The sequence below is a fragment of the Podarcis filfolensis genome (genome assembly GCF_964270895.1).
Source record: "Podarcis filfolensis genome assembly, chromosome: 8".
NCBI classification, from domain to species: Eukaryota; Metazoa; Chordata; class Lepidosauria; order Squamata; family Lacertidae; genus Podarcis; species Podarcis filfolensis.
Window position 1 is genome coordinate 79,094,698 of NC_139611.1, and position 23,157 is coordinate 79,117,854.

At 53.2% G+C, this 23,157-nt stretch overlaps 1 protein-coding gene across 3 annotated transcripts in view; it reads right to left on the bottom strand.

Moving 5' to 3' along the window:
* Positions 1–23,157, bottom strand: part of CIC (capicua transcriptional repressor) — a 47,261-nt gene that overhangs the window by 2,044 nt on the left and 22,060 nt on the right. For 2 of the 3 annotated variants that reach the window (XM_083626690.1, XM_083626691.1), the window contains exons 3-20: positions 17,980–18,129; positions 17,592–17,808; positions 17,116–17,245; positions 16,761–16,943; positions 15,977–16,136; positions 15,705–15,895; positions 15,063–15,282; positions 11,604–11,704; positions 9,812–11,081; positions 7,665–7,885; positions 6,442–6,608; positions 6,098–6,291; positions 5,673–5,942; positions 4,535–4,989; positions 3,622–3,893; positions 1,940–2,094; positions 933–1,064; positions 548–679 (exon numbers count right to left, since the gene is read on the bottom strand). In XM_083626690.1, coding sequence (XP_083482816.1) covers positions 548–679; positions 933–1,064; positions 1,940–2,094; positions 3,622–3,893; positions 4,535–4,989; positions 5,673–5,942; positions 6,098–6,291; positions 6,442–6,608; positions 7,665–7,885; positions 9,812–11,081; positions 11,604–11,704; positions 15,063–15,282; positions 15,705–15,895; positions 15,977–16,136; positions 16,761–16,943; positions 17,116–17,245; positions 17,592–17,808; positions 17,980–18,129 — 4,620 coding nt within the window. The remainder of the gene's footprint in view (positions 1–547; positions 680–932; positions 1,065–1,939; positions 2,095–3,621; positions 3,894–4,534; positions 4,990–5,672; positions 5,943–6,097; positions 6,292–6,441; positions 6,609–7,664; positions 7,886–9,811; positions 11,082–11,603; positions 11,705–15,062; positions 15,283–15,704; positions 15,896–15,976; positions 16,137–16,760; positions 16,944–17,115; positions 17,246–17,591; positions 17,809–17,979; positions 18,130–23,157) is intronic. The other variant, XM_083626692.1, reaches the window with a different exon arrangement.

Here is a 23,157-nt window from a genome sequence, read left to right on the forward strand (position 1 = left end):
GAGATGCAGCCACCCTTTCTAACAGAACAAATACAGAAACTCTTCCCTAGGCAGTGCGTTAACAATGTGAAGAACCTGGAGCATATGCCCCACCCGCCAGCAAAGCCAAAAAATATACAGAAGAAGCCTAGAGGGGTACAGTCAGTCTCGGTTCCTGTTCCAAACTGAAAGCTGCCATTCAGATAGCAGGAGGATGACGCAGAGTTGTTCTACGTGAGTCTTTCCTAACCTGCTGCTCTCCAGCAGCTGTTGGGACTACAACTTCCATCATCCCCAGCCACTGGCCGTGGTAGTTGGGGCTGGTGAGAGCTGGGAATCCAAAAAAAGACCGCCAGACGAGGAAAGCTGCTCTCGATTACATTTCCACAACTGTCTGGTGGACCCTAAAATGGCTGCTCACTTGAAACCCCAAAACTATAATCGTTTTTCTTGCAGTGGAGGAAGGTCCAAGGGCGGGGGCAGGGAGATGAATCCCCTGCAGGAAAAGGAAAGTCCAAACTTCTACTCCCCCAAGGACAATGTCAGCCAGGTTGAGCTTCTTCCTTACCTGAAGGGAAGAAGCCGTGATCCTGGAAGAGCTGCATGACCAGAGCCCTCCTCTGGTCCAAGGTACGCCGGAGTGAAGAGTATGGCACCTTCTCGTATTCCAGCTCCCCAAGTACGTCTTCCGTGTCTGTGCCTAAATTGAGAAAGGATCTATGATGCACCTGGAGCCAAAATGCCCCTTTAAAAATTTTGGGGTATGGGTGGTTTGCTAGCGGATAGTTGGGAGATTGCCTGCTCTGAATGGGGTCTCCCTCCCTCTGAAGAAGCAGGTACACAGCTTGGGGGTTTTCTTGACCCTTTCAGTGCTGCTTGAGGCTCAGGCGGCCTCTCCTCCACTGCCACCTTTTCTCCCCAATCATCCCCCCCTGCCCTCCAACCTTACTCACCGGTTTTGTCAAAGGTGAAGATGTCTCCTTCGCACTTGGCACTCTTGGGAGTGTTGGGCTCCGAACTGCAGCTGGAGCGGCGCCGGATCTTCCGCTTGGGGGAGATGGGGTCCTCCGTAGAGGAGTCCAGGTCTGAAAGGGACACCCGCACACAAGTCATGTTACCAAGTCAGGGGAGGGGAAAGTCCTGCCCCTAAAAAATCTGCGCCAAATTAAACCCAAGGATGCAGAATTACGGGAGAGCTTGGAAATAGGAAGCACAAGTTACACTTCCTTTCCCACCTGATCCCAGAAATGTGAAAGGGGCGGATATCCCACATTGCTTTTCGACTCCAGTAACCTCCTGGGCAAACCTGTCCTGCCTGGAGACTCTCCACAGAACAGATGGTACCCCTTCCTCCATATCTGTCAGGCTTTGGGGAATCAGAGCCCTCCCATGGTGGCAGCCCAGAATCAGAGAAACAATAAAAGTTCTTACCAAGCAATTTATTCATTAATTCACAGAGAATGATGAAGGAATGCAGCCTTCCCTATAATGGCATTGCTCCAAGTCCCACCCCCCTTCATCTCTCTTATCGTAAGTCATGCCTGCGCTGGTTGGTCTGGGCTTCTGTCTCTTGAGCTTTCTGTTCGGCTACTCTCACTGCACGCCTAGTCCTGGGGGAGGGAGACTCAGGAATGCTCTCCAAAGACACTGTCATCTGTCTCTCCCCCAGTGAAACTGCTTCCTCTTCCAATATTGCCCAGCTTTTCACCTCTACATTCTCTGAACTATGTCCTTCTGCAAACCAGTGCTCTAAGTCTATACTGTCCTCCTGTTCTCAGGAAGGTTCATGAGAAGTGTGGGGGACGGCCACCACCCTTCCTCCTCTGTCCAGCCCCTGGCAATATCTATGTCTGCCGTTCTCATCTGCTCCTCTGTATCTGTCCTCTCTGTTGCCTTGGAATTGCAATGCCCAGCAGCCGCTACCATAGAAGGCTATTCCTGGCCCTGCCCGGCTCCTTACCGGTGGAGTTCTTGCGCTTCTTCCGGTAGCTGCCGAGGATGGCGCGGGGCGAGGTGGCAAGCGACTGCAGGGTGGGCGAGGGCAGCACCTCCTCGGGCTTGAATTCAGGCAGCTCGGCAAAGCGCTCCTCAAAATCCACCTCCGACAGAACCCTGCTGGGGAAGGGGACAGGGTGTGGGTCACACCGTGCAGTCAGGAGCTCTCGCAGAACATGCCCCCCCCAACACACACACTGCCCCCCCAACCCAGCAGCCACCTCGTGCTTTGCTCTTCAAAAGGCCACTGCTTTCCTCCAGGGTCCCTCCACCACCAGTGGCAAGCCTTTGTGGAAAACCTTGTCTACAGAAAAGGCCGCCTTCACCTGTGAATTTAACTTGCAACACCGCCCGTTCCGCAAGAGAGTGCTAACCAACGTATGTGTTTCTGCAGGATGCAACGCGGCACGTACTCTCTTACCGACGTGTGAGCTCAGACCAAAACAGGGCACTTTGTACACTTATTTGCACATTACGGAGGCGCGTGCCTTTTCTGGAATTGGGTTGTTAGTTCGGCACAAGCATCAACAGCTGTGTAGAAAAGAGTGACATGGAAAGCAGCCTTCACACGTGCCAAACCAAGTTCAGCTCCCCCCTGGCGTCTGCAGCTTCCCAAGCTTCCTAGCTGCACAGAGTTCTTCGCACATTAGAATGCACTGCCATAGAACCTCCCTGGCTCCATGTCACTGCAGGGGCAGAACATCTGGGGGAACAAATCTCAACTCTCCACTCAGCCATGAAGCTCGCTGGGTGGCCTTGGGCCAGGGACTCTCTCTCAGCCTAGTCTACATCACAGGCTTGTTGGGAAGCTCTAACTGGGAGAGGAGCCATCTTCAGATATCTCAAGGGCTGTCACATGGAGGATGGAGCAAGCCTATTTTCTCCTGCTCTGGAGCGTAGGACCTGAACCCATGGCTTCAAGTTAAAGGAAAGGAGATTCTGACTAAACATCAGGAAGAACTTTCTGACATTAAGAGCTATTTGACAGCGGAACGGTCTCTCCCTCAGGAGGTTATGGACCCCTTGGAGCTTTTAAAGCAGAGGTTGGATGGCCATCTCTCATGGAAGCTTCAGTTAAGATTCTTGCACTGCAAGGGGTTGGACTAGATGACCCCCAGGGTTCCCTTTCCCACTCTACAGTTCTATGACTCTAGGAGAACCATGTGATAATACGTATAATATAAATACAACCAGCATGAACGGAAGGTGGTCCCTTCAAGCTAACTGCCAGCAGCCAACTGCCTATTGAAGGAAAGGAGTGGCTGGGATAACCCAGTCAGATGGTTGGCATGTAAATAAAATAATAATAATAATATTGTATCAACAGGCAAACTGCATTTGAGGGGTAGGAGGGGGGAATTCGGCAACCCCTGATGAAGAACTCCAGATACCCCAGAACACACTTTGCAAAACATAATTCCTGGGGAAGGGATGTAACTTGGAGATAGAGCATCTGCTTTGCATGCAAAAGGTCCTGGGGTTCAACATCTCCAGGGAAAGACTCCCTGCCTGAAACCCCAGACAGCCACTGCCAATCAGTGCAGACCACTCTGAGCTAGTTGGACCTAATAATCTGACTCTGCATATAGCAGCTGCCTGAGCTTTAGGTCTTTGGCAACCCATTCCTGCAGCTCCCCAATCACTCACTTGTCGACAGAGTCAAAGGTTTTCTTCAGCGGCGGAGGCCGGACCTTGACTTTCTTCCCCACGGGGACCTCCTTCTGCTCGGGCCCTGCCTCAGATGTGGAGGCTGCTGCCGCTGGAGCAAGGGTCGAGGGGCCTCCTCTAGGGGCCTCTGTGGAGCTCGAAGGGCCAGGGCTGAGCGAGGAAGTCAGCGGGCCTGCGGATGGGGCAGACGCTTCACCGCGGCCCTCAGCACTGGCTGTTCTCCAGTCCGGGGAAGTTGAGAACTTGTGGGCCTGGGGAAGAAAGGAATAGGGTGTTTACTACCAGAGAGCATCTGGGAAGAGGCATTAAGAAGGAGGGCGAGCCAACATGGAGGCAGATCAGCAAGGCTGGCAAATGGGGAGGTGAACTACTAGTGGGGAGACCTTCTCGCTTGGTTCGCAAGGCAAGATGATTATGTGTGGGAGGTTATTATATAAATTCACAGCCCAGAATACTCAATCCTGATGTTCAAAACCCTGTAACCTTTCGTGATCTTAAAACTGGGTGAAAGCAGGTGAAAACTGGGAAGGTCTTCCAAAGTCTCCAGGAGATGCTCAGGCCGCAGCTTGGGGGAATCTCCAGGGACATGCAGCTGTATTCCTACAGCTGTGCTGGCTGGGGCTGATGGGAATTGTAGGCAAAAACACTGGCTGGGGGGGGGCATGTTGGTCAAACTGGCACAGAGAGAGGCATTCTCAGTGGCTGTGCTCCCCTGACGCAGAACCATCACCTTGGAGCTTCTGCTGGAGACTTTGTGGAAGACTTCTCCAGTTTCCGCCTGCCCTAGTGAAATGCTGGGGGGTGGGGTGGGGGCTGAGTTGGCAAAGACGGTTGCGGGATTTCCAAGCGCTGGAAGCACAGGTTGAGCAAAGGTCTCCTGTCTCCTCCTTACCGTCTCGGTCCCTTTGCTGCCCAGTGGAGGCTCACGGACCGCCCTCTCTTCGCTGGCTCCTGCCTCCCGCTGGCTCCAGATTTCCGCGGGCGCTGCCTCCGTGACCTGCGGTTGCTGGGGAGACGGGGGCGACACCGGCTCCCAGGACTCCCGCTTCAGATCCTGGGCTTTGGGCGGGGGGTTCTGTTCGCTGCCCCGGCACACGGGGGAAAGAGGCGGCTCCTGGGGCCCCGCCTCCCGCAAAGTCCGGGCTTCTCCCGCGGCTTCGGCCTCCCGGTGGCATCGTGACCCTCCGGGCTCCTGCTGCTGCCCTCCGGGGGGCCGGGCCGGACCCGGAGAGGGGGAGGATTCGTAAGAGCCGACCGGGATGCTGGCGATCGTGGCCTTCACCTTCTGGAGGGGCTTGAGCGGCGGCCGCTGAGGTCGGGGAACCGTTGGAGGAGCGGCAGGGGTAGCTGAGTAGGAGGGAGGTGGGGAAACGAAGCTGGTTAGAGTCAAGTCAGAAACGCCCAAAAGGGAAAGAAAGCCCACCTAACTTAGGATCCGGGCAGATCCAGCACCACAGGAACGTGGTGCTGCCAAGCAGGAGTGTCCCGCCCCACACACTTAAAAAATAAAATAAAAAATCTTTATTGGTTCAAAATACGAAGATACAAACATACAAATATACAATGAAGGTGAGTATTTCAGATTTAAATACCAAAAAAAGAAAAGAAAGGGGAAGAAAGGGAAATTTTGAAACAAAGACAAAAAAAATGATAAAAAGAAAAAAAGACCAAAGATTTATCTGAAATTATAGCTATCAAATAAAAAAATAAAATGTGCAAAAATATTCCAATTTTTCTCGTTATACTTTTTCTGTTGTCATGGTATTATCGTGCAGTTTTGTTTTATATTCTTTTTCATACATTCCACTATAACGGAATGCACTATAGTGGAATGCACATTTTTTTAAAAATAGCAAGATTTCTACGCCTTACGGACTTCAAATGATGCAAAGCGATGGGCAACATTTGCCGGGATTACAAACTGCAGCCTAGGTGTATAATTTGTTTCTTTTAGCCCAGTGTCCTCCCTGGCTGCCTCCCCTACTTCTCAGTTTCCTCCCTCTGCTGCTACCCACCCACCCATCCCGTACCTGTGGAAATCAGGCCCTGGCTGGGGCCCCCTGGGCTCTGAGTGTTGCTGCCCCCCTTGGGCAGGATGGCTGTGGGAGAGGAGACTGTGACGGTGCTTGTGGCTGCCACCGTGTAGACCACGCCGTGGCTGGTGGGCTGAGCAGCACTGGTCCCCGTGGGGCTGGGGTAGATGGCAGTGATGACCTGCCCTTGTCCAGCACAGGACACTGGAAGCTGGGGGCTCTGCAGTGGGGACACCACTTGCCCTGGAGCCAGCAGAGGGTTTTGACCTGCAGGAAGCAGAAGGGGCAGTGGAATCAGAGGCAAGCCAGAGGCAAGGCCAGTCGACCCTTGGCGCCATCTCTCGTTGCCCCCATGCCCCTTGCCAAGCGCATCCGTCCAGCCTGGCCCCAGCTGCCCCCCCCAGCTGCCTTGCCAACCTTACCTGAGAGCAGCGGCTGCACTATGGCCTGCCCATTCGGCCCGATGGCTGTGAAACCCAGTGCCATGGGGGCAGGGCCCACTGGGGACTGAACGTAGGTCGTGGCAGGTGTGGCCGGGGGGGCGCTGGGCTGTGTGTGGGAGGCCGAGGTGCCCAGGGAGAGGGGGTGCCCGGCTGTTGACTGCACGTAGGTGATCCTGGGGGCAGAGAGAGGGGGGGAGTGTGTTATAGCAGAGGAGGTGGCTGATGCTGAAATGAACAAGATCGCGCCCCTACCACCTTCCCACCCCCCAGGCAGGGTGCCCCCAGGATCTGGCGTAGCCAATCAGTAGGGGGGGGGTCTGTACCTGGTGGAGGAGGGCAAGAGGACTTTCTGGGTTTGGCTCGGGGAGCCCATGACGGCAGTGGCCACAGTGCCTTGGAGAGCAGCTGGGCTAAGGGGTGGAACCAAGGTGGCGCTGCTTTGCGAGGAGGGCTGGGGCTGAACCACGGGCACCGGGGTGAGCTGGATGATCTGGAAAAGCAGAAAGACGGGGTGGCCAGGCAGACCTGTCAATCAGAACTGTCAACCAACATCATGAAAACACTGTTTCCACACGCCATTCAGGTCTGATTTGTCAGAATTCAACATCTGCAGTAGTAGGAACAGTAATCGTGTAACCTATGCTGCCTTAGCTGCCCTAACTGGAAGAGAGATAGGAGCATTGAAGTGTGAGTGGGAACTGCAGCCTGTGATCAGTAGAGACAGGGAGTTGTGAGGAAGAAACCATCTGGGCCCACCAATCGCCTTTTAGTTTTATCTCTCCTTCGTTTTTAAAGTCCCTCCCCACAATCCTGAAAATGAGAAACTTGTCCAGAAAGAAAGAGATTAAAGCAAGAGTTTTCTCAGCATTCCAGTCAAAGCAACGCATCCTGTACCAAAGTTTCAATCCTCCAGTTTCGCAGCATGCCTGTGGCCCTAAGCAGAGTGCCATCATTCAGCTGGGTTATAGAATTATAGAATGAGCAACTGAATTAAGCACTGCTACACAACGTTAAGAGGCTCTGCTCTCCTCCCCACGTTGTACTACGTTAACAATATACTCAAAGAAACTTGATTACACTATTTGCAAGGAAAAGGGGGAATACAAGAGTCAAAAACAAATGAAGGAACTGTACTAGCCAAAGGTATCTTGGCAGGTTATAGAAAGCTTGGGGTTTGTTGTTTTTTTACATGCCATGAATTAAAGACCTTGCGGTTCAAGGGAAGTACCTGGACTTTGAAACCCAGAGGGTGACCCAAGTAGGATATGCAGAGGACAGGGAAGAAAGACTCCTACATGGGGTAATTTCAAACCCCCACCCCTAGGCTTATCTACTGCTCCATGAATTGGCCACCTATCCACCTTTGTGCAAGAAAGTAATAATAGCAGCCGCCAGAACAACAACAACTACTACTACAACTACTACTATTATTATTGGACAGTCCTGCAGCATTTATGCCAAGCGTAGTATTCACAGTTAGCAGATACCACCACCTTCACCCGTCGCATAAGGTACCCAGCACAGCCCCCCCCCCCAATTAACTAACCTTGCTGGCTGGCTGGCTCCCGTTCTGCACCGGGACGGGGAAAGGTGGGGTCACCAGAGGCAGCTGGGTGGCAGTGGAGGTGCGCACTGTCACCTGTGGGGGTGCCATGGGCACCAGGACCTTGCCTTGTACCTGGAGCCCAGCAGGGGGCACCACCTGCCCAGACACAAGGTGGGTTGAAGTTCCGGGAGATGGAGCTTGAACTGGAGACACTGACTGAACTGGGGGCGAGAGAGGGAGAGAGAAGAGAGGTGCACACAGCGAGGTCAGTTTACGGATCTCAAAAAGCCCAGCATCTGAGCGGAGGTACCAAGGTACCACATCTCATAAAGGATGTTGCAGAGCTGGGAAAGGCACAGGACAGGGCAACTATCCGGAGGACAAAAGCACCTCTCCCTACGAGGAAAGCTACATTTGGGGCTTCTCAAGTTTGGAAGATCGATCAAGGATTACATAATTCTACTGTTTTTCTGCAAGATCGCCTTACCCTGTATGTGGCCGCCCAACCACTTTGATCCACAGAACTGGCACCGTGACAGAGGCCACGTAATGCTTGCTTCCCATTTGCAAGGAATCAAATCTTCCAGGGTGGTAGCACCCATATGGCGGAGCTCCCTGCCTGCTGACATCAGGCAGGCACCTTCACCATAATCTTTAAAGGGCAGCGGTTGGGGGAGGGGGTTAGACAAATTCATGGAGGGCAAAGGCTATCAGGGGCTACTAGCTGTGATGGTCACATAACACACGTTTCTGGAGAGGCCAATTGACCTCATGCCTTGCACTAGGGGCTCCCCAAAGGCACATGGCTCTCGCCATGGAAAATGGGATACTGGACTAGACAGGGCCCTGGCCCAATGCAGCACGGCTCTTCTTGGATCTTTTACACCAGGGAGAGCCAATGTGCATCTTCTTGTCGGCCGGCCGCCTCTTGCTTGCCCAGGGACCGGAAGTGAACTCTGCCATACAAAACGGTGATCCACGCCATCACCACAAACAGTTAGGCGAGCTCAGTTAACACAGAGGTGGTAGGAGGTTCAGGTAAAAACCCCTTCATGTATTAAAAATGTCTGGAACCTGGCGCTTCTAAAATGTGTAATGCTTTGGGGCACGGTGACCCTCCAGGGATGAGAGATCCGTTAATGAAAATGAATCTTTTTTTCATCTCCGCATTTTTTCATCTCCGCCAAGCTAAGCAGTTGGCCCCTTATCTCTCTCGCCCTGACCTAGCCACTGTGATCCATGCGACGGTCACCTCCAGACTGGATTATTGTAACTCGCTCTACGTGGGGCTGCCCTTGAGAATGACCCAGAAACTCCAGCGGGTGCAGAATGCCGCGGCGAGACTCCTTATGGGGTCTTCGCTGCGAGACCACATTCATCCGGTGCTATATCAGCTGCACTGGCTCCCGGTGGAGTACAGGATCAGGTTTAAGGTGCTGGTTTTAACCTTTAAAGCCCTATACGGCCTAGGACCCTCGTACCTACGGGACCGCCTCTCCTGGTATGCCCCACAAAGAAACCTACGGTCTGCAAATAAAAACATCCTGAAGGTCCCAGGCCTCAGAGAGGTTAGGCTGGCCTCAACTAGAGCCAGGGCCTTCTCGGCTGCGGCTCCAATCTGGTGGAACGCTCTGTCACAAGAGACTAGGGCCCTGCAGGACCTGACATCTTTCCGCAGGGCCTGCAAGACAGAGTTGTTCCACCAGGCCTTTGGTCAGGGCGCAGCCTGACTCCCTCCTCTGGTAACCTGCACAGAGTTTTGCTTAATGGTTGCCATCAACTTGATTTTAATTAATTTTTATAGTGAAATATTTTTAGAATGTTGTTTTATTTGATTGTTTGATTATTTGAATGTTGTTAGCCGCCCTGAGCCCGGCTTCGGCTGGGGAGGGCGGGATATAAATAAAAATTTTTATTATTATTATTATTATTATTATTATTATTATTATTATTATTATCTGTTTCTGCACTCCATCATGGGGCATGGATGAACTAGCCAGGAAGCATTCTCAATCAGTCTTAGGAATTACAGAGAGACTAGGCAGGGTGAGGTCTAAGCCTCTGATGTGATGCAATTATCTTTTTTAAAAAATAAAATAAAATATTGGTACGGAGGGCATATCAAGCAAAAAGGCCCATGCCCTTACCTTTGGGTGCTGAGGACATGACGGTGACATTGCTGTTGCCGCTTCCTGGAGCAGGCTGGATGATGGGGATGGCTTGGGGTGTGGCGATCACCTTCCCGTTGGCTGGCGGAAGAGTGAAATGGATGCTGGCAGCTCCAGGAGCACCCGCTCCCGCCGGCACCTTTCCCCCAGCCACCTGCAGCTGCTGAGGCAAGGTGGGCAGGATGTACTGCACCTGAGTGATGCCGCCCGCCTTGCCCGCTGCCCCCGAGAGGATGCCCTGAGGCTGCAGGATGCTGAGCGGAACTGGGCCGTTCTGCCCAGGCCCAGGCGGATTCTGCGTGATGAACTGCACCGAGGGCTGCTGTGCGATGGCGCCGGGGGGCAAGACAGTCACCGGAACGGCAGCCCCTCCCGCGCTGCCCGCTTGCCCGTAGCCTTGAGCTCCCACAAGGAGGTTGGTCACCACGCTGCCCTGGTTGGCAGGCCCCTTCCCCAAAGCGGTCAAGCCTTGCCCAATGAGAGGGCCGGCTACAAGGTGAGGCGACGTGGCTTGGATCCCGGGCATCGCCGAGGGCGGCTGAGTCTTCTTGTCGGCGTAGACGAGGCCGAGGCGCCCCACAGAAATCCCTTCCGCCTTTGTGGCCCCGTCCGAGGGAGGGGGGCTAAGCAGCGGGAGCCCCTCCCCTGACCCGCGCGGGAAGGGCTTGCTGGCGATGGGCACCGGGGTGCTGCTAACCGGCTTGACCACGTTGGTGACGACGGTGGAGGCCGTGCGGACCAGGCTGGGCGCGCCGCTGTAGCCGATCACTCCCACATTCGGGGCGCTCATGGACGGGGCCGTCACCAGCACAGTGCCCGAGGACAAGCGGGCGGAATCGGAGAGCACCACGGCCTGAAACATTCCACCAGGCGAAGAGATGACCGAGTGAGTAGGGGCGGCCAGGGGGGCCACCCCAGACTCTGTGGCTGCTGCCTGAGAGCCCCCTCCAGCACTGTCTGCCCGCTTCCGCCGGTAAGAGGCCGCCGCCGATTCGAAGCGCGGCTCCTGGCGTTTGGCTGGGGTGTTGTGAGGGCGGAGCCCTCCTCGGGAGTCTTGGGCCTTGAAGGTGCTGGGTGCCAGCTGGAAGGAGCTGTATGTCTTGGGAGGGGGCTGCTGGTCGAGGCTGTGGGGAGGCGGGGGTGGCTCCAAGTCCAGAGGGGGTGGCGGGCGGCAGGGGGCGAAGGCACCAGAGGAAGGAGGCAGCGCAGCCGAGCGGATCACCGGGGAGAAGAGCTTGCGCCCAAAGTCCTGCGAGCAGATGGGGAGAAGGTTAGAAGGCTGCCGAACACCCGTGAGCAATCTCCTCCACAGCGTTGCTTTCATACTCTTCCTTACAGCATCGCCAGTCCTGCATAGCAGCGGGTTGGACTAGATGACCATCGGAATCCCTTGCAACTCTACAATTCTAAGTCCCAAAACAGGAATGAGTTCTGAACCAGGACAGTTCGCATTTCGAATCTCACTTCCACCAAGAGGGCAGCAAAGTCCCCCTCTCTCAGCTCCAGCTCCTTGCCTGCAAAGGACTGTGCTTGTGTTTGCTCATCTCAACACAGAATGATAATTAAAAACCTCTAAAGACGCCATGCCAAAAGCCAGGAGTTTAGCTTGCCGCAAGGAAGACGCATGCGGTGCTTTGAACACTCTGCAGCATCCCACTGCCAGACCCCCACCAAGCAAAGATTCCTCTCTCGTTGCCACAACCTCTTTATGTTGCAAGGCTGAGACCCCCCGGAAGTTGCACCCTTATTCATTTACTTCCAGCCTACTCACCTTATTGTCGGATTCATCCCCCAAGGAACCCTCGCTGTCGCTGTCCGTCACTCGTTCCTTGCATTTGAGGTCAACATCAGCAGGGTTGAACCCATCCTCAGCTGTAAGAGGGCAGAAGCATGAGTCAGCAAGACACCTGACCACCTCCAAACATCCCTCACTCCCTCTCCAAAACTCTCCTGGAGAGGCAGAGATTTTTATCCGAGAGAGATAGGATTACTGCAAATCTGCAAATTCACTTACTGCAAGTACAGGCAAAATGCGGAGCGTTTATTTCTAATTTTTTGGAGTGTGTGTGTGTGTGTGTGTGTGTGTGTTATAGATTGTAGCTGCTGGCCCCCTGAAGAGATCTAAATTAGGGGTGCTCTGGGTGCAGAAGGGAGCTAAGTAATCGGAGGAAAAGAAGGTGCTGGTAATGGGCCAATAACTAGGGCACAACAAAACACTGTGCAGGACAGAAAACGAGAGGCAGAAATGTCCATCTCTTTACCTACCCGCAGCCCAGCTTTGAAGCAGAGCAATCTGGCTTCTGCTGCATTCAGAGAATCTTGTTCAGTAAATAATCAAGATTGCATTTAAATGCAGATTAAAAAGGGGGTAAAGGGGACCCCTGACCATTAGGTCCAGTCATAGTCGACTCTGGGGTTGTGGCGCTCATCTCGCTTTATTGGCCAAGGGAGCCGGCGTACAGCTTCCAGGTCATGTGGCCAGCATGACTAAGCCGCTTCTGGCAAACCAGAGCAGCGCACGGAAACGCCGTTTACCTTCCCGCCAGAGTGGTACCTATTGATCTACTTGCACTTTGACGTGCTTTCGAACTGCTAGGTTGGCAGGAGCAGGGACTGAGCAACGGGAGCTCACCCCGTCACGGGGATTCAAACCGCCGACCTTCTGATTGGCAAGTCCTAGGCTCTGTGGTTTAACCCACAGCGCCACCCGCATCCCTTAGTTACCTTTTAATGCCAGTATGCACCACTACCACTACGTTCACAATCTAAAAAGCAAGTAGCAACAAGAATGGGACTATCCCACTCCTGTAATAAATGCCTCTTGGGATTAGGAAGACACGTTATTCAGAATCAGACCACTGGCCCCATCTGCCTCAATACTGTCTGCAGTAACTGGCTGGCGGATGCTCTCCAGGGTGCCAAGCAGGAATCTACCTGGAAATGCCAATGATTAAGCCTGGGGTCTTTTGCATGCAGGTCACTTGGCTCTACCTCCGAGAACATCCAGCCTCAATAAAGCAGCACAGCAAACTGCCTCACTCTGCATTCTATGCCATATGACAGATTGTGTGCAAGGGAATCAGATGCTTGTTTGAGAGCAGCTTATTCCACATAAACTAATGCAGGGTACGATGATCTCGTGGTACAGAAAACGCTGGGGTTTTTTTTTAATAAATGGGGAAGTCTGAATCATTGTGGTTATGGGGGTAAGACTGAAGACTTCACTATGAAATGGCACCTGGGAGGAGATTCCATGCTCCCCAAGGGGGGGCGTCATCACTCCTCTGCCCTCACTTTGCACCCCCTCCCGCCACCAATGTTTTGAGTTTTATCCCTCTTTCTTCCCTTCTGTGGTGCAATTTGGTGATTACCGCAGCTTGCCTAAAGCTACTGTTCGAAAAGAGGTGGCTCCTTCCATTGCTGAATTGAGTTTGTATCTAGAAGAGGAAATTCCATTCATTTATTTGAGCTAATAAAATTTGAACGGTTTGGGTAGCAAGGAACATTTGTTTAGCTTACAGTGTAATAGCACAGCTTGTCACTGCAGGTAAAGAACAGTCGGTGTTGCACTCTGACCGAAGTAAATTAAAGTTCCGCTTTATTGGCAAGACTGTGTAAATCGGGAGGAGGGAAAAAACACGGTGGAATCATAGAATCGTATTGTTCAAAGGGATCCTGAGGATCAACTAGTAGGAATATGGGATCAAACCTGCAAACCTTAGCAGTATCAGCACTACACTCTAGCCAACTGAGCTATCCAGGCATTCAGGACAGTCACACTATTCTGCAATCTGCATAAATCATGCTAATGAGCGCATATATTTACTTGGTTTGCAGATTTTCACTCTGCTTCTCTCCCCGTCATGGAAAGGGAGAAAGTGTTGTGCAAGGTACTGAAGCCCTAGAGATCTTACTAACTTTCTCCACCTCTTCAGCTTCTGAGAGGGCAGCATCTGGGAGATAGTCCACCAGCCCATCTTTGCAGTCTTAAATGTTAGAAACTTAAGGAATTCTGAAGATGCTAAATCCCAAGCAGTAATTTCCCAGTACCATTTTCCATGCCCACAAACTACAATCTCAGAATACATAAAGAAAAAGGATACCCCCATCGATAATGGAAGAGTAGCCATTTCTTCACCCTTGTGCTACGTTACCTGTGCAGCAAATCACAAGGTATTTCACAAAAACCTAACTCTTTCTTAAATCCATGGGGGTCACAGCCTTTCCAGTCCCACCCAATCAACTTTAGCATTGTAGAAGTGAGAGTCAAAGATAACTTAGGGGGCCCAGCTTCTTTGCCTCTACAAGCTCCCAGAAAACGCAGAAAATCCTGCCTCCTTGGTTTCACTGAATTTTACCAGATGTAACATCATTTGATAACAGATTAAGTACAAGGTTTGTGTGGCACATGGTGGATTTGCATGAATTTGGGTTTGCAGGACGACAAACTGGGCTCACACCGCCCCAGAAAGCAACTTTAAGGCATGCCGTGCTAGTCCCAAGCTAGAGGCACCTATAACACAGTGCTGAATAACCTGTTTGCCAGGGGCAAACAGATCTCCTAGCAAGAGTTGGGTCAGTGGGTAGGTAAGAACATAGGTACACTGATATTTATGGCACAAGAGCAGCCCCAAGGCCATAGAGGACCACACGCTACTCTTGCTGCAGATGTGAGGGCAACAGTTAGCAGACCAGCAAGCCTATTCCAAAACAGTGCAGGTGAAAATCAGTTTGCTGAAAATCAGTCCTCCAGCTTTCAACTTAAATTTAATGCTGAACTATTAGTTCATGGTTTACATCAAGTTCTTGAAACCACAGCATTTATTTAACATGTCATCTTCCTCACCCCTAATGTATTTGCAATGTTCCTCATCCTTTGCTTTAGGAGGGGGGCAGCCATGCAGGAATTTAGGGCAACAAATTTAAATACAGTGGTACCTTGGGTTACATACGCTTCAGGTTACATACGCTTCAGATTACAGGACTCCGCTAACCCAGAAATAGTACCTCGGGTTAAGAACTTTGCTTCAGGATGAGAACAGAAATCGTGCTCCGCCGGCAGCGGGAGGCCCCATTAGCTAAAGTGGTGCTTCAGGTTAAGAGCAGTTTCAGGTTAAGAACGGACCTCTAGAATGAATTAAGTACTTAAGGTACCACTGTACTCCAAGCTCCGTGTGGTTCAGGGATAAGCGAAAGTGTTGTGCTAGCATTTGGGGCAGGGACTCCTTACCAATGACGTCGTCATCACCCTCCTCTTCGCAGATGACCATTCGCTCCTCGTCGCTGGTCATGTCCTCGCTGGTTGTGCGCTGAGAACGGGAGGCACGGGAGGCGTGCAGGTGCAAGGAGTGCCTGGGGCCTTCGCCTGGGGTTGCAAATGGGGACCCCGAAGGGCCCAGCCCCCCGAACTGCCCCTTCCCACTGACGTACAGAGACTGTCCTGAGCACATCTGGAACAGAATAGTGTCATCTGTTAGAGCCTCGCATCTCCCAGGGCAACAAGGTGATCTGTGACCTGAAGGATTTTTGTCAGGTCAGACTTCAGCTGAAAGAAGGAACTGGGTAGCAAAACAACAGCTGAACCGACAAGGAAGCCCCAGAACTAGTGTAGGCCAGAAAAGGCTATGTGTGGTACCACAACTCCCTTTACAAGCTCCCAAGTCAGGGTACGTGTCTGAGCGACACTGCCTTTGCCTTGCATTCTTGAACTCTTTCTTGTGTGTGTGCACATGTGAGCTGGGTTTGCAGCAAGCAATAATCCCTTCTCCTTCCCAAAGCCCCAATTCCCCTGGAACTGATCAGAACCCAGATTCTTCATGACTTCCTACTGCCCCGCCCCTCGCCGCCAGAACCCAAGAGTGTGCCAACGTACCTGGGTGAGCTCCTGCAGCACCTGGCTGTCACGGTCGCTCTCCATCCCATGCACCCCACTGTGGGAGAAGGCCCGGGGGCGCTGTGCACCAGACCCCGCAGTGGGCAGGATCCGCTCCCCATGTCCGTGGCCGGATCCTACCATGCCTGCCTTGCCCTCTGGCCCCAGCAGCACCTGCATCTCGGAAGGGCCTGGAGGGGAAGCAGAGAGTGGTAAGACAAGAAGGAGAGAGCCTTAAAGCCAGGGGGAAGAGAGCTATGAAAGGAGCTCACCTCCTGGAACAGCAGCAGTACCCGTCTCAGACATGCTGCGTTCTCGGGTCTCCTTGGAGCATCCCCCTGGCCCCGAGGGCTTCACATCTGAGCTAGACTTCTTCCGATCTTTGTTACACCACTTCCAGTCAGGGTGTGCTTTGAAATGGGCTTCCTTCACCTGGTTTTATTTTTTTGGGGGGGGGGAGTGAGAGAGAAAAGTTGAGAACAGAGAGAAATGAAGAAAAGATACCTAGGCAACGTACCAGCTACTGAGGGGGAAAAGTGGAAATGGCTGTCACAGACTCCATGCCGCAAAAGTTAAAATTCTGTGAAATGGAGATCTGAATCCCATCTAAAATGAGCAAATTATGAATCATTGCTATACACTGGGAAAAGAAACAAAGCAAGACACCGCATCCATGTTCCCTTTAAAACTGCTGCTTCTGAGATTTTACTAGGTTTCACCTACGAATTTTTCAAGCATATCTTGGCAACCTAAAGGCCAGAGACTTGCTTTTGTAATTACATGAAATTTTTGTAATTACATGAAAGCAGATATTCTTCAGAAACTCAGGTCTGCAACCATACAACCTTGCGTACCTTTCCTGTACTCCTGAAAAGGTTACATACATACAGCCCTGGCTTTCACCACCAGGCCCTGCTTAACAGCATCACTCTTGGGAGACAGAATGCTGGATGAAAGGAGCCACTGATCTAAGCCAGGCATGCTAGCTGCACAATGGGAGGCAACAGATAAGACGCCCGACTCGCTCTCCGTGTTACGCTCCCTAGGAGGCTGTACCTGGAAGGCCAGGTCGTGGTACTTCTGTTTCTCCTTGGGCCCCAGCGCGTACCACCACTCGCCTAGGATCTTGCTGACGGTACGGTTGTCTTGGTTGGGGTGCCGTTGGTGCACCAGGGCCCGGTGTCGCTTGCTGAAGATCATGAAAGCATTCATAGGCCGCCGGATGTGATCTTTTTCTCTCTGCAAAGAAAAGGGGTGTGTGGATGCAAAGAGCACCAAAGCCACCACTAAACTTACATTTTACCCAGGGTGAACTCTGAATACTGGTGGAGCATTCCACAGATGAATGAGGAGAAGGGAGGCTGAGGAATATGAGAGAGAGAAGAGGAGATGACAGGAAAAGATCCCTCACCTTGTTAGGACTGCGCCCATCCTTTTCGGAAGATGAATCTCGGTCTTTGGGCAGAGCGCTCAATGACTGGGTACGACGCTTGCCTGGCAGCAGTGGGAGTTGCATCTCAGAAGATACAACGGACAGGAACCTACAGAAGGAGGTCCAATTTCACCATCTTCTCCAAACTATTTCCAGCGCCGCCACCTCGCCCGGGTCTCCTGACATCCTCCTTCAACTTAACCATGCTCCCCGTTCCCTCTCTGTTTTAGGGTTCTCTCCCAACTGCCTCACGCCGCTCCTTCCAGCAGCACATTCCCTGCTCCACTGTGCTGCGGTCCCACCTCTGTCGTGGACTTATAGCTTGCGCAAGTTGCCCACAGCTATAAAAGCGCTGTCTGTCAGGCAGGGTGGGGGAGCTGTGACCTCGCAAGGGTGTTGGAAAGAGAACCGCAACAAAGCACGATGGAGCAGCCCCGGAAGGCAGCCAAACTCACGCATCGTCGTGATCGCTCTCTGTCTCGCTGTCCAGGCGCGAGTGCCCTGGGACGTCGTCCTCCTGCTGGGCTGGCCCTCCGCTCCCTCCAGGAGTCGCCGCTGATGGCTGGGAAACTGGAGTCGGGCTGTCAGGATGCAAAGTGTTTGGCCTCCCTGCTTCGGCCCCCGAAGACACGCTGGGGAGCTCATGGGCCACGGCAGCTGATTCTGGAGGTTCTGAAATGGAAAGCCTCAGGTGAGAATGAACAGCCATGCGCTCTTGCGGAGGAGGGCAAGGAGTTGCACGCATGCCCGGTACTACCTGCTGGCCTGTCCCGTAGCAGGAAGCCTAGGTGGAAATTCTGCACCCGCCCCCTTTCTTCCCCTCGTCCCACCCTGCGCACTTGCCTTTGTTCTGATTGGATGTAGATGGGTGGCTGACAGGCTGCTGGCCTTCGGTCGGCTGCACGGAGGAATCGGGCTGGCTGGGAGCCAGGAAGGGCACAAGCGAGTGCCATGGGAATACAGCCACAGACCGTGGCTCCACATTTGTCCACACTGGAAGGAACGGGAGAAGAAATAAAGTGTTGCAACAGTCAGCTCAGACCAGCAAGTAAAATAAAGGGAATAGGAGACTGGGAGTCGGGACTCCAGGGTTGAATCACAGTCCAAGCCTCCCTTCCTCCAGTTCCCTTTCTCTCTCATGCACACCTCTAACAGCCTCATCCCAGTTGCGTTTCCGTCCTCAGTCCTAGCAGCCACAATCTGTGCCATGCCTTATCGCTAGCTTCTAGGTCCCTGGGGGTGGGAGAGATTTTCTCCTTTGCCTGCCAGGAAGCAACACCCCCCCTCCTCCGCCCTTCCCAGCTGGAAGCCAGGCAAAGGAATTTTACAGCTGCAGGAGGGGAAGGGGAGGGAAGGGGTGAGGGGCCCAGCTCACTCAGACTCCCACGCTTGCTGGGGCAGCCAAGCTACTTGGCTCCATCCCAGCCAGAGGGCTTGAGAGCATCCTCAGGAGCTCAGGCTGCGTGGGGCAAGGGAAGCCAAACGGCGCCCCAGGGTTGTGCCCTCAGGAGAAGAAGGTCCTCCCCACCTAGGAAGAAGTGTCCATAGACATCAGCACTGCCCCCCATTAGAAGCTATTCCTTGAAGGTGGAAGTGATCTACTTGCACTGGCTCTCCCTCCCATCACTTCCTGCTGCCCCTGTATCTGGCTAAGCAAGACTTCCTTCTTGGGGTTCCAAGAAAAGGCTATTATTGCGCAGGAGAGAGAGACCTGAGCTGGCTTGCATGTGTTTGCGTACGCGTGTGCACACACAATCAAATTTGCAGCATCTGTACTTCCTGGTTCTATGGCACCCAAAAAACAAACCGTATATGCAACACCAGTAAGCTGAAAATATTGTGAAAACACCTCTATGGCACGTGGATCCACAGTGTCCGCTACAGCTTAACTAAACCAGTGTGACTAAACCAGAGCCTTGCACCACTGCAACAAACCACATCATGTGTTATTGTTTTTTACAGGAAACAACCCAGGACACATTGCAGGGCTGCCTTGATCAACTTCAGTCATAAAGTGGCAGCAGCAGGGCTCTGTTTCAGCATCAAACACACAATTAGTGCCACCTCTACCACCATCCCACAAACAGCCTCTACCAAACATAGCTGACATGCATAACTGGAAAACTACATGCTAATCAGTTGTGCGCAAAGATGCCTCAGGCTTAATTCTGTGGAGTGAGTAGTGTTGATTCTAAACAATAGCACAAACTTACAGCACAACCTAACATACTTTATGCTACCCTCATCCCTGTGAAGCAACTGCTGCTCAGGGTCACCTGCGTTCTTAAGTGCTCAGCACTCCACAAGCAATAACATACCTAACAGAAAACCAATTCATACTTAGCTTTGACTATACTTTGGTGGAATAATACACAGAAGGCCGCAGGTTTGATCCCCGGCATCCCCAGCTAAAAAGGTCAGGTTGGGAAATGCCTCTACCAGATGCCCTGGGGTGCTGCTGACAGCCAAAGTAGGCAATGCTGAGCCAGATGGACAAATAATCTGTCCTGGTATATAAAGTTTCCCATTTTCCTGCATTGCTCATCATTCCTTTGCAGGCTGGGGGCTTTCAATTTTATTTGGATTTTACTTATGGTTTGGGATTTTAAAAAAGAAGGATGTACTTATTTGAGAAGAAGAATGCTAAAATCATAATAGAACCGGGGGGGGGGGGCCCTCTGCCTTCCAGAAAGAAAAGGATAGTTCTATTCCCACTGCTAAGCCCCTTTCCCATCATTCCTCTCTCTCTCTTCCTTCCTTTGCATCCCCTGATGGATCAGTCACATCGCTCCTGTGCCTGCGTGTAAAGTTAACTCAATTATTAAAAGCACTCAGCGCATCGTGGTTGGACTGTGCCGGGAAATGCTGGCTCAGTGGCTTCCTGTCCTCCGGCTGGTGACCACATCCCTCTGCGGAGGGGGAGGATGAGAAGGGAGGGGGGCAACAGCAGAAGGAAGGGCACGAAATAGTAAGACCCTCCCTCCGGTCTCAGCAAAGCAACAAGGCTCTTAAAATGTCACGACTGGAGGCTGCCCCCCCCCACCCCCAAGTAAAGATTACTGATTTAGCTTCCAAGATTGAAGCCGCTGTCCATCAAGAAAAACTACAACACACATAACGAAGAAAGTACAGACACAGGGCAGGGCTCGTCTGAAGCTGCACCATGTGGAATCCTGGCATCCCACGTCCTTCCCTGACCCCCAAGATCCCTCCCCCCCCACGGCATCCAACACAGAGAACAGGACAAGAAATCCAGTTTCCAATTTTGTCATAAACCAACCGCAAGTCCACCACCATTCTCTAAGCCTCGATTTCTCCTCTACAGAGGTGGAGACAAAGCAAGCAAGTTCACAGAGCTGGCATGGATGCAAGACATGGCATGCAAATTAAAAGAACTGAAAGCATGAAAACAGCAACACATGGAATCTTTCTCCAATCACCTTTCCACAGAGAATGCTAATAAAGGGGTGGGGAGGAGAGGGGAGGAGTGCCCATAGGGAGGGGCTTCAGACAAAACTCAGTCAGGGTTGTCACCTTTACCACAGGCTGCTGTGTCTTTTTACTGCATCCAGAAATTCTGAAAAAAACGCTGCTGTTCTGTCACTTGCAACATCTCCAACTCCAAGAAAAAGTTCACCTGGGTGCCAAGCTGCTACTAGCATAATGGACCACCAAACGCAATACTGCAAATTCAAATATCCAACATTTGCTCCTCGTCTTAAGACAAGGAATAGAAATAGTAGCCAAGGAAGGGGGAGAGGGAAACTTCGAATACCATTCCCCATCTGCAGCCAACTGACCTCCTGAACTTAAAAGGGGACTATGTGAATGAAATGGAAATATCAAGGAACCCACGCCCCCCTTCTATCCTGCAGATTTCACCTCTACAGTCATCTTAGTATGAAATGGAAGACACCCTCAATCTCTTGTGACACAAAAAAGGTTAAAGGTCAGCTTCAGGTCAACTATATCTTCCAAATCACCCATCTTTCCAGCATGAAGAGAGTACGAGAGAAGACCAAGGCGTGCCTTGCATGTCTCCATACACAAACAAATCCACCTTTCAGAATTACCACTCTGCAACCCAGAATTCACTGACCGAACATGCCTAGCCCCCTGTGCGGCAGAGGGGGCAACGCTGACGGGGGTCTTTCTGTGGAGAACATCCCAAGGCGTGTTGAGCCGTTGTCCTGAGGGCAGGTGGACCACGTGTCTCTCAGCTGCCCAGTCCGGAGAGCATTCTCCCCCTGCCCTTGCCCTGGGGAGGGAGGCGTGGGGGGTGGTCTCTTTAACAGGCCCACTGAAGTCTGCAGCTTTGGGTGCGCGCTGGGTCAGCAAGCCAGTTCCCCTCCACGGCAGAGGGCCGCCTTAGAAAGTCCCATGCGGGGCGAAGGCCAGCTGGATGTCAACAGTCTGAAGGCTCACCACCGCACTGCCGCCCATGTGCAACAGCAGCAGCGGCAGCAGGAGGTGCAACACTCTTCTCCTACGGCCTGCTCTGGTCCTCCTCACAGGCGCAGCAGTGTGTCCGGCAGTCGGCATGGGGTAAGTTAGGAAACATCTTAGGGTGGGGGAGCAGAGGGAGGCAAGGTAGGTAGCCGTGTGGCGGTGGCGTGTGTGTGCGCGCACCCATGTGCCAAGCCGGCTGCTCTGGCAGTGTGTGCAAAAAGAGAGGGGCGTGTGGGTCCAGCAGTGTTGAGAGGAAGGTGCTGGTGGGAGAGAAAGAAAGAGAGAGGGAGGGAGGGAAGGAAATACAGGCTGCTTTGAGGTGCAATTTCTAGAGGTGGGTGTGTGCGAGTATGCAAGGGCACTTTAGCACCTCAGCGATGAAAGCGGGTGGGTAGGAAGGAGAGGGGTTGGAAGGGGGGCGGAGAGAGAGAGCGCCCACACCGCCTGCCCCGATCCCCGGCCAGAGGCTTGTCGCCTGGCAGGATTACGGTGTGCGCGCATTGGGAAGGCAGGAAGAGACCGGGGAGGGGGGGAGGGGAGGAGAGGAGAGGGAGGGGAAGGGGAGAGGTCGCGAGTTGTCCGCCTATTCCCGTCTGCCCGCCTCCCCTTCCTCCTCCTCGCAGCCACTGTCGGCGACAGGCGGGCGGTTGCTTGTCGCGGAGCGTCTTGACGGAGACGGAGGGAGGAGGCTGTCGCTGCTGCTGCTCCGCCTGTCGCGCCGTCCCCTCCGGTTGTAACGTTGTAACCAAACACCATTCACTGCCTGCCCGCCTCCTCCTCCCTCTCCCGGCCGCTCTGGGCTACGAACAAGGGCGGCCCCCTCGCCCGAACCGCCCTCCTCTCGCTCTCCTCGCCCGCTCCCTCCTTCTTCTCCTCACTCGCTCGCTCTCGCTCTCTCACACACACTCACACAGACTGCCGTCGTCACGCATGCCCAATTAGCCCCCGCCGCGCCATTGGCTGCCGCCGCGCTGGGTCATTCACATGCAAATGAGCACCCCTCCCTGCCGCACGCACCGCGGCCGCCCATTGGCCGCCCCTGGAATGTCAGTCATATGCAAATCCGCGAGCCGCCGCGAGGGTGGTGGGGAGGGTGAAGGAACGGATCGCGGGGCGGGAGAGAGAGAGAGAGAGAGAGGGAGAGGGAGAGGTGGGGGGTGAGAGGGATTCCCATTGGCCGTGGTTTACTACCAGTCGCCTTCTCCTCCTCCTCCTCTTCTCCCGCCTCCCGCGGCTCCCCACCCCCCCCGTCTTCTCTCTTGTACTCTACCGCCGCCTCAGGCCCGCCCGTCGGAACCCAGGGAGAGAGGGAGAGACCACGCCCGGGGAGGGGGGGGAGCGGAGGAGAGAAAAAGGGAGGCGAAGTGAGGGGAGAGGGGGCAAGAGAGGCGTGATAAGGGGGGCAAGGGAAGGATGGGGGTCGGGGGGCGCGAGAAGGTGGGGAAACCCTGGGGGGTGGAGGGGTATGGAAATGAGGGTGGGGGCAAAGGGGGAATTGAGAGTAGGGGGCATAGGGAGGAAGGGTGGGAAAAATAAGGGTGGGGGCTTAGGGGGAAGCGGGGTAAGAGGAGG